Consider the following 9966-nt stretch of genomic DNA (forward strand, 5'->3'; position numbering starts at 1 on the left):
GGATGAAAGTTTAGAAAGAGACTGGGAGATGAGGGGTTCACTGCCATGTTGGGCTGCCCCTGATGCCTAGTGGGGAAGCCCCCACCTTACAATGTGGGTGTGCCTTAAATAAAGGGTGTAATGAGGGCGGGCTTGCAGATGAGCATAACCCGCCTCTATGAGGTCCAAACAACACATTCTGTCTGCAAATGCATAACATTAGATTTCCATTAGAAACATAGGTGTGCACAAGGGGTGTCCCAGGTGTGCCCAGGATCATCCTAATGTCTCAAGCAATAAGCACCGAATTGAAGGGGGCATTGAGTAGGGATCCGGAGGGGCATCCAGATACAGCAGGAACGGTCCTCTGGCTACCGGCCATCATGCCAAAGAATCGTTGCCTTCGAGATAGATACACAGATTCCCTGGGTGCCCACCCTAATGAAATGCATTGCACACGCCTATGACTAGAAAGCAGAGAATGAAGAAATAGAAGGGGGAGAGTAAACCCTTCCTCCCCATGGCTGCCTCTTAGCTCCAAATTGTCCAATTCCCAAGTGCAGTTTTGAGGGGGAAAGTCCATCATGTCTGCATGTAATGTGTAGCTCAGCCTTGAAAATCAGATGTAAGGAGCTGCACTTTAGTCATGCCACACCCAGCTGGCACTAGAGGAAAGATTTTCAAGCTACGGCCATCTACTAACTTGCAATAATTTGTGCAGAAGGCTGGGAACATTGGGAGGTTTTAGGAGAGACCGAGGCCTAGTAGATGGAGGAGCAAAAGAGGTCAATTTATTCGGAGAATGCTTAAGCGGGAATAAAGTGTGTAGAGTTAAACACTAGCACTTTCTGGTGATTCCCAGTTTAGCTAAAATGGATGTTGATATAAGCCACATTGAGCAGGGGTTGGACTCGATGGCCTCAAAGGTCCCTTCCAACTCTACTACTCTATGATTCTTAGCTTTATCACACCAACGTTATTAACGGTTTTTAATGTTTTAAGTGTGTATATGTTCTGTGTTTTAGAGTTTTAAATTTTGTATACTTGTTTTTATTTCAATTTTAGAATTTCTGTAAACTGCCCAGAGAGCCCTGGCTGTGGGAGCGGTATATTAGTGTAATAAATAAATAAATAATATTATACAGTGCCTTTGTGAGATGCATTATTTAGGCAGTAGGGTTTGGAATCCCGTGCTGTGCCTCGTTCCAGCTTCTTCCCTGCCTTTGAGCTGGTGGCTGTCAGTGGGCTTTTATCCCACACCTTCACCAAGTTCTCCTGCTTTCAGTTTCTTTATGGGTTTGACATCAGCACCTTTACACATGGGCCAGATCTACACATCGTTGTGAAGGCGCTTCAGCGCGCCTTTTTTAAGTACGTACCTAAATGAGGCGTTTCTTTCTTTACTGCCTCATGCACCTTTTGTTTTGTTTCGTTTCGTCGGAGCGGATCACAGTTCTGTCACTTCCGTCACTTCCGTCCCAAGTGGGCATTTCTTAGAGGCTGGCTTTGGTGGATGCTTGTGACGTTCTCCCTTGCTCCCCCCCTTTTTTAAAAAATTCCTCAAATCCCAGAATTCCCTGTTTGGGTTGTTGTGCTCGTTGTGAAGAAGATGGAGTCCATGGATAACCAAACGGAATTAGTCATCACCATGGCTGTTTCTATCAATTTACTTCTATGTGCTCTTCGAGCACTGTCTGTGCTCGAGAATGAGTACTGGCATCGCTGGTCACAACTCCGTAAAATCATCGTGTTTCCATACATCGTGTTTCCCTTCCTCTGCAGCTGCTTCTGTGTCCTCCTCCTCTGCTGCTCCTCCACCAGTTCTCCTCCTCTGTCGCTTCTCTGCTGCTGCCAGGAGCTTTCACGGACCCACCCACAGGCTTCCTTTCTAGTTCACTCCCCCAGGCTTCTTGTTGCTCGCAAAGATGGTGGCAGCGCATTGTTAAATTATGGAACTCACTGCCACAAGATGTAGTGATAGCGACCAATCTGGATGGCTTCAAAAGGGAGTTGGATAAATTCCTGGAGGCAAAGGCTATCCATGGCTACTAGCCCTGATGGTTGTGTGCTATCTCCAGTATTCGAGGAAATTTTATTTATTTATTTATTTATTACATTTTTATACCGCCCAATAGCCGAAGCTCTCTGGGCGGTTCTCACACACACACACAAAGCCTTTGTGCACCAGTTGCTGGGGAACATGGGTGGGAGGGTGTTGTTGCACCATGTCCTGCTTATTCATACCTGGCCGATGGCTGCTTGGTGACTGTGTGAACAGAGTGCTGAACTAGATGGGCCCTTGGTCTGATCCAGCAGGGCACTTCTTATGGATAGCTGCCGAAGTTAGTCCCAGGTACAGTAGACCCTTCCATTTCACTGCAGAAATGACCAACACCTGGCCCCATTAAAATGAGCAGAGACATTGAGGTGAGAAGTGAGGATTGGAAGGAAGGAGGAAAAGCATAAATCCCTCTTTGTATCCAGCAAGAACTCAGCCAACAACACAGTCTGAATATCCAGAAGAGAACTTCAGGGTTGGGCCTTTCCACCCAGGTTTGTTTATTTGGAATTTCACTCACTGGCTGCTCTGTTGCAGATGTTCTTCCTCACCTGGAGTGGTTGCTGCTTTGTTCCTGGTTGTGGCTCCGTCCTTGGCTGTAAACCTTCCTTGGCTTTGGGGAGATATTGGTGAGTTCAAGGAAGATTGTGCCTCTCTTAAGTAAAACAAAGCAGAGTTAGGGAATTCCCTGGTTAGAAGGGAGGAAGATGACCAGCAAGGCAAGGAACTACAGGAGGAGTCACCACTCCCATGGCAGCGTGAGAGGTGAAAGGAGCTTATTTTTTTCCCCATGGCAGGATCTACAGTACTGCTTTAAAACAGTAGTGGCACCTGTTGGGGCCCAGGAAACACTCTATATACTGTTTTCAAACCATTTTCAAAGTGTCATATCCTGCTTGGTTCTTTAAAAACAAACTGAAACTATCTCCTAAGTATTTTACTTACCCCTGTGTAAGCCCACAAAGCCCTAAATTGGGTTAGAAACAGGGCTGTTCAGGAGGGGTTGGGATTTAAGCTTTCCCTTCACTTCTTATTTATTCCCCCCCCATTGGGATGATGGTTATTATAAAAATAAAGAACACATCTCTAACTGAATTGTGGCTGGCAGTGCTTACAGGGAGGTCAGGGTGTCACCATAGGGAACATCTGGCTTGGCCCTAAAGTGGAGCTTTCTCCTGTCTCCTGAGAATAGAAAGGATCTGGTCATACTAGGCAGGGCTCCTGCAGCTGTAACAGTTGTGAGGAAGAGGGAATTTCACCAAGTTTTGCATATATACAAATGACACCTGCTGACATTCCCTTTTCTGTACAAGTGCTGAAGATACAGGAGCCCTGTCCTCCTTTTCATTTGATCACCCTACAAATGGAAATGAAATCCACATGGGGTTCAACCAGTAATGTAGAAAATGTTAAAAGAGTAATTAACAATTTGGATTTGATAGTGATAGAGTAAGAAAAAAAACAGTATTGTCACATAACTTAGCTGGGGAGAATATTGGAAAACATTTTATTTTTGTGTGTTTTTTCTGTTTGCTTTTTTTGATTTGCTTTGTTTGGTTTCTGCATGTGTGTGTGTGTCTGTCTGTCTGTCTACCTATATGTGTTATATTTTGCTCTGTAATGTCTTTCATTTATTGGTGTTTGGAAAAATAAAAAAGGATTTTTTTAAAGGAGCCCTGACCTCTTTTCCATAAGGTCACCCTAGTTAATTGACTCCCTCCCCTGTTTTTCATCTCCCACATTTCTCTAGTCCAGGGTATCAGTTCCTTGGGATTCTCTTGTTTTTCCAGCTGACGAAGAGTAGATGAACAGAGATGATGGGGAGGAAAAGAAAGCAGAAGAACAAGGACAGGAGGGGCCACGAGAGTCATCGGTGTCAGGAGCACGAGAGAACCTTTCCCCAAGTGTGGGACTGGACGCTGCCTCAGCAACCTTGGAAAGAGCAGAAGGTCGGCAGGAAATCCACCCAAGGGAGGAAGCGGAAGGCCACAGTCAACCCAGAGTCAAAGCTATTTGCAGGAGGAAGAAGATGTCATCCCGTGTGGAGCTGCAACATCATTCTCAGAGGATTAATCCCCAAGAGCTATTAGGTAAAGTTGCCTAATTTGACTTCAACTGTCTTTTACAAATACATAGTACAGCACCCAAAATTGTCTCCAGCTATAATATAATATAATATAATATAATATAATATAATACTAACTGCTTTATTTCTGCTGCTGGGGTTCTCTTCACCTGTAAATAGCTGATGATAAGAGTGATCACTATGTTGGAAGCACAACTGCCTCAGTTGTTTGTGAGTGGCGATAACAGTGAAATAGCTGCAATGAGGTCTCCTAGAGTAGGTCATCCTTCAGCGATCCCGGATGAACCATCACAGGGAGTCAGAGTACGCTGTTCATTCCCTAGGATCATAGAATAGCAGAGTTGGAAGGGGCCTATAAGGCCTTCTAATCCAACCCCCTGCTCAATGCAGGGATCCACCCTAAAGCATTCCTGACAGATGGTTGTCCAGCTGCCTCTTGAAGGCCTCTAGGGTGGGAGAGCCCACAACCTCCCTAGGTAACTGATTCCATTGTTGTACTGTTCTAACTGTCAGGTAGTTTTTCCTGATGTCCAGCTGGAATCTGGCTTCCTTTAACTTGAGCCCGTTATTCCGTGTCCTGCACTCTGAGAGGATCAAGAACAGCTGCTCAGTCCGTAGGAGTTAGTTTCCAGGAACGAGCGGTCGCCAGGAACTCCATGTGAGGAGAAAAGTAGTTTAGATGAGTGGTCTTCAACTGGTGGATCGTGCCTAAAAGTGGGTTATGAGGTCAGTCCAGATGGGTCAAAGCAAAGCTGTTGCCGCCATGTTGGGCATGGAGGAAATTGTGAAAGTTGGTTCCATGTTGCAGGTTGGGAGTCCAAGTTGGGTCTTGGAACTGGACCAGTTCAGGACCACTGGTTTAGATGAAAGAATTAGTGATGAGAACACACAACGTTGAGGAGATCTTCATGGACTATTTTGCCAGGCTACAAAGTGGTGGGCAAGAGTCATAAAAACAAACAAAATCCCCAGCCACTCTACATGCCAGGACTACAGTCTTGCAGGAGCATTTGGGACACAGGGACGAAGTGGGCAAATGAAGAGGGAAACAAACAAGCCAGGATTGAGAGCACAAACCAGGGTTTGTTTAGTTGTCTACCAGACAACCCTTGGATAGGGCTACAAACCATGGGCCTTCATGGGCCCAGGCAGATGCATCCGGTGCTGGGACTGACCCCTGCCTGAGTGCTCTGGAACCTTCCGAGAGCAGTCAGGCGCCAGTCTGCCCTGACCTTGACCTTTCCCCTTCCCCCCTCCCAGCTGCATTAATGTCAGCCACCATTCACAGAGAGGGGGTAAATATGCTATTATTATTATTTTTAATAGTAGTAGTAGTAGTAGTATTTATTGCATTTATATACTGCCGCATAGTCCAAGCTCTCTGGTCCAGAATGGAGGGAGAAAATATGCAATTAATCCAGCCTTGCTAAAATTGCCTTTTTCTTTCCCTCCCGCTGCACCAATGGAGCCCTTAAAGACTTTATTAAATGGTCCTTGAAGCTCCCCGTTGGTGGGGGAGGGGGGAGAAATGCAATTTCCCCAAGACTGGGGAAATCTGATATTATTTTTGCATTTATATTGTGCCTTTTTCCCTCCAAGGAACCCAAGGCGCCATACTTAATCCTCCTCTATTTTATCCTCTCAACAATAACCCTGCGAAGTGGGTTGGGCTGAGCATCTGTGATTTGCCCAAAATCACCCAGTAGTATTGCCGGACTTCCAGTCCAACACTTTATCCACTACACCACACTGGCTGGAATGTAGTGGTGGTGGCCACCACTAGAGTGGAGGGAAAAATCAGCTATGTCCCCAACCAGTTGCTGGGGAACATGGGTGGTAGGGTGCTGTTTTACCATGTCCTGTCTTGTTGGTCCCTGGCCAATGGCTGGTTGGCTACTGGGTAAACAGAGTGCTGTACCAGTTGGACCCTCGGTCTGATCCAGCATGGCTCTTCTTATGTTCTTATCCTTGGGGAAATCGCATTTATGCTCCCCTGCTCCAATCAGGGCCTCAAAGACCCAGTTAATGTGTCAGAGAAAGGCAATGCATGCTTCCCAGGGCTTCCAGAAAGTGCGCAATTCCCCATCCACTCTAATGGCCCCAGAACAATGTTGTATCTAAACCCGAAGTCTTCGGAATTTACTTTAATGTGTGGATTCTGATTCTGTGCTGTAAAAGATTGATTGAATCAGGAAACAAAGATGTTGCTTTACCCGTCTGGCAGATGAGCAGACACCGGCTCCAGGGACCCTGTTTGGCCAGCTTCAAATGGAAACGGATTGGGAGGCAGCATTGAAAGAAAAGCTAACGGTGAATGGGGTGGGCCGTTGTGGGGAAATCTGGCCTTCACACATCCGCTGGGCTTCTATTTTCAATCTGAGTTGGGGGCTTTCCCCAGAAATTCAGGAAATTGGTTAGGATTTTTTGTTCGTGTTTGCTTGGGTAAATTTACCTAAACAAACAAAAACCTCATTCCTGCCAACAGATAACTTAAAAAATGAGGTGCATTTACCCTATAATTGATCCCCCAGCTTTTCAATTTTGTTTTCTCTTATTGATTCCATCAGAGGATGTACAGGAGAGTGAGGATGAGGGAAGACAACATAGAGGCCCACCACCAAGAAGAACTAGAAGTGAGGAGGTCTGCAATCAGCCTCAAAAAAGGAAGCAGTCACGAAAGAGTACGCAGGGAAGGAAGGATAAATCCGTTCCCTCAGTGAGTGGGGTCTCCCTTGAACCAGGAAAGCAGAAAACAAAAAGACCCAGAAAGTGCCTTGATGCTCATTTGAGAATCCACACGGGGAAGGAACCCAGTCAAAGCTCAGAGCCTGTGAAAAGTGACCCTCTGAGCAAAAAATCGATGAAACATCCAAGGCTTGATGCCCGGGGAAAGACGCATAAATGTTTGGTGTGTGGAAAGAGTTTCAGATGGAATTCAGTCCTTAAAATACATCAGCAAATTCACTTCGGGGGGAAACTGCATAATTGTACAGAATGTGGAAAGAGGTTCACTCAAAGATTAGACCTTATTGTACACAAAGTGTACCATAGAATCGAGAAACGCTTTAAATGCAAAGAATGTGGGAAAAGCTTCCGTCAGAAAGTAGGCCTTACGAGACATCAACGAATTCACACAGGAGAGAAGCCCTACATGTGTAAGGAATGTGGAAAAAGCTTCAGTCAAGATGCAAGCCTTAGCAGACATAAACGAATTCACACAGGGGAGAAACCCTATAAATGTGAACAATGTGGAAAGAGTTTCAGTGAAAGTTCAACCCTTAAGCAACATCGCAGGTGCCATACAGGGGAGAAACCCTATAAATGTGAACAATGTGGAAAGTGTTTCAGTCAAAGATCAACCCTTATACAACATCGCATGTACCATACAGGGGAAAAACCCTATAAATGTGAACAATGTGGAAAGTGTTTCAGTCAAAAATCAGCCCTTAAGCAACATCGCAGGTGCCATACAGGGGAGAAACCCTATAAATGTGAACAATGTGGAAAGTGTTTCATTCAAAGTTCAAACCTTAAGCAACATCGCTTGTGCCATACAGGGGAGAGACCCTATAAATGTGAACAATGTGGAAAGTGTTTCAATCATACATCAGCCCTTAAGCAACATCGCATGTGCCATACAGGGGAGAAACCCTATAAATGTGAACAATGTGGAAAGTGTTTCAGTCGAAGATCAACCCTTAAAGAACATCGCAGGTGCCATACAGGGGAGAAACCCTATAAATGTGAACAATGCGAAAAAAAGCTTCAACCATAAATCACACCTTAAACAACATCATAGGTGCCATACCGGGGAGAAACCCTTTAAATGTGAAGAGTGTGGGAAAGGCTTTACTCAGAGCTCATCCCTTAAGAGACATCAAAAAACTCACTCGGGGACGAAAGATTTTTAGTGTAAAGAATGTGGAAAGACCTTCAGCCTGATCTCATCCTTTAAGATGCATTGGGTAGTCTACACACCGTTCCGAAGGCGCCCCGAAGCCACTTGAGGTCGCCCCGAAAACGCTCATGTACTATGTACCTTAATCGTCCCCAGAAGAGGCAGAGGAGGAGGCGTGCTTCGGCGTTCCGAAGGGCGAGGAAAGGGGAGGCGGCCCCTGAGCGGTCCTGGGAGCGTGGGAGGCGCCCTCCCCTTTCCTCGCCCGTCTGCTCTCTTCCCTCCCATGACCCAGCCCCGCTGCTGGGAGCTCTCGCAGGTCCTGCTGGCTAAAGGGAAACGGAGCCTGGAGCAGCACGCCCGCAGTCTGCGCCGCCAAAGCACGCCTCCTCCTCCTCCTCTTCTGGGGACGATTAAGGTACATACTACACGAGCGTTTTCGGGGCGCCCTCAAGTGGCTTCGGGGCGCCTTCGTTACGGTGTGTAGACTCCCCCATTGACAAATTCACACAGGCAAGAAACCCTTTCAATGCAAAGACTGTGGAAAGGGCATCAGTCAAAGCAACAACCTTAATATGTACCAAAAAATCCATACTGGAGAAAAATGTTTTCAATGCTCTTCGTGCACAAAAACATTCCGTCACAAGTCCCAACTTATTAACCGTCAGAGCGTTCATAAACAGGAGACTCTCTAGAATTGCTCAGGGTGTGAGAAAAGGTTGAGTTTATAGCAAACCTTACCGTACATAACAAAGGTTTTCATAAACAGGAGGTCCTTTGCATCTCGGAAGAAATTCCATGTAACGGTCTTTTGAGTGGATGTGATACATGGATCACCCAACATCCGTTTCATGTGCTTTATTAATAGAACATTTTAGTGAGATTAAGCTTTTAATACCTTAACTGTACTTCCATATTCTTAAGAAAATTTAATGGAAGGATATGCCTTATGAATGTGTAGAAATGCGTTCAGAGTTCGGAACTTACTGCAGTTTAGAGAATGCACACAGGGAAGTCTCCATATAAACACGTAAAAATATATATTCACTTGTACAGAAAACTTCACGGAACATCTTGGAATCAAGTACAAAGGAAAAGTCACCTAAACAATCAAACAGTAGGGGTTGTTTGGATGATGAATCAACCACCCGTGAACTTGAGATTGTGCACAGGAGAGACATCCCTTATGTGGAATGTGGTAAGTTTCAGTCTCTGCAAACACATTCTTTCTCATCAAAGAGGACACATTCCTGTTAGAACCTTCAAATATAAAAAGTTGATCAGCTGGGATTTTGATTTGGGTGTTGTTTCTTTAAATCCTGGAAGGTATCTGCATGAAGCAGGGCCTTTTTAGTGGTGGCGGCATGTAGGATTCTCTCCCTCAGGCTAAATGGCTCATTGGCTGTTTTAGGCATTCTATGAGGATAATTTTTACAGCTTAATATTCTATGTATGTGGTTCATTGATGGTATTAATTGCATGTTTTATCTGAATGTTTTTAGTATATTAATAGTACTGTATCATTTTATGAAATTTGGCTTTGGGAGAAACTTGAGAAAATAACTCCCCCCCCCCTGCTCCCAGCTGGAGAAATGCCAGCCATCTTGTTTTGACATGGCAGCGTTTCCATGGCAGCAGCCACACCAAGGAATGCTGAGATGGTGGTGAGAATTCTGAGAAGTTTAAATGGAGAAGTTTAAATTCTGAGATGTTTAAATGGAAACATTGGGGGATTTTGAACTCACCCAGAGGAGAGAGGAAGAAGCGAAATTTTGGAACGGCTTCTGTTTTTTCTCCATTTTGGAGTTGAACGGGAAACCTGGAAGAGTACCTGTTGCTGTTTTTTAGACAGCTTATGTAACTTTTAATTTGTTTGATTAGTAATAAAACTGTGTTTGTATTTCATCTGTTATAGTCTTTGTTGCTCCTTTTAAACAAAAATGGTCA

At 45.1% G+C, this 9966-nt stretch overlaps 1 protein-coding gene across 1 annotated transcript; it reads left to right on the top strand.

Annotated features, from left to right (window-relative positions):
* Positions 1–3842: 3842 nt before the first annotated feature.
* LOC134395711 (zinc finger protein 501-like) lies at positions 3843–8035 on the top strand. The gene is made up of 3 exons (XM_063121873.1): positions 3843–4128; positions 6692–7838; positions 7924–8035. The coding sequence occupies exons 1-3, from the start codon at positions 3843–3845 to the stop codon at positions 8033–8035; spliced, it is 1545 nt and encodes a 514-aa protein (XP_062977943.1).
* Positions 8036–9966: the final 1931 nt, after the last annotated feature.

This window comes from Elgaria multicarinata, chromosome 3 (genome assembly GCF_023053635.1).
Source record: "Elgaria multicarinata webbii isolate HBS135686 ecotype San Diego chromosome 3, rElgMul1.1.pri, whole genome shotgun sequence".
NCBI lineage: Eukaryota > Metazoa > Chordata > Lepidosauria > Squamata > Anguidae > Elgaria > Elgaria multicarinata.

Coding starts and splice junctions, on each gene's coding strand:
- LOC134395711 (XM_063121873.1), top strand. CDS start 3,843: ATGAACAGAGATGATGGGGAGGAAAAGAAAGCAGAAGAACAAGGACAG. Junction 4,129..6,691: donor TAATCCCCAAGAGCTATTAG/GTAAAGTTGCCT, acceptor TGATTCCATCAG/AGGATGTACAGGAGAGTGAG. Junction 7,839..7,923: donor ACCCTTAAAGAACATCGCAG/GTGCCATACAGG, acceptor ACAACATCATAG/GTGCCATACCGGGGAGAAAC.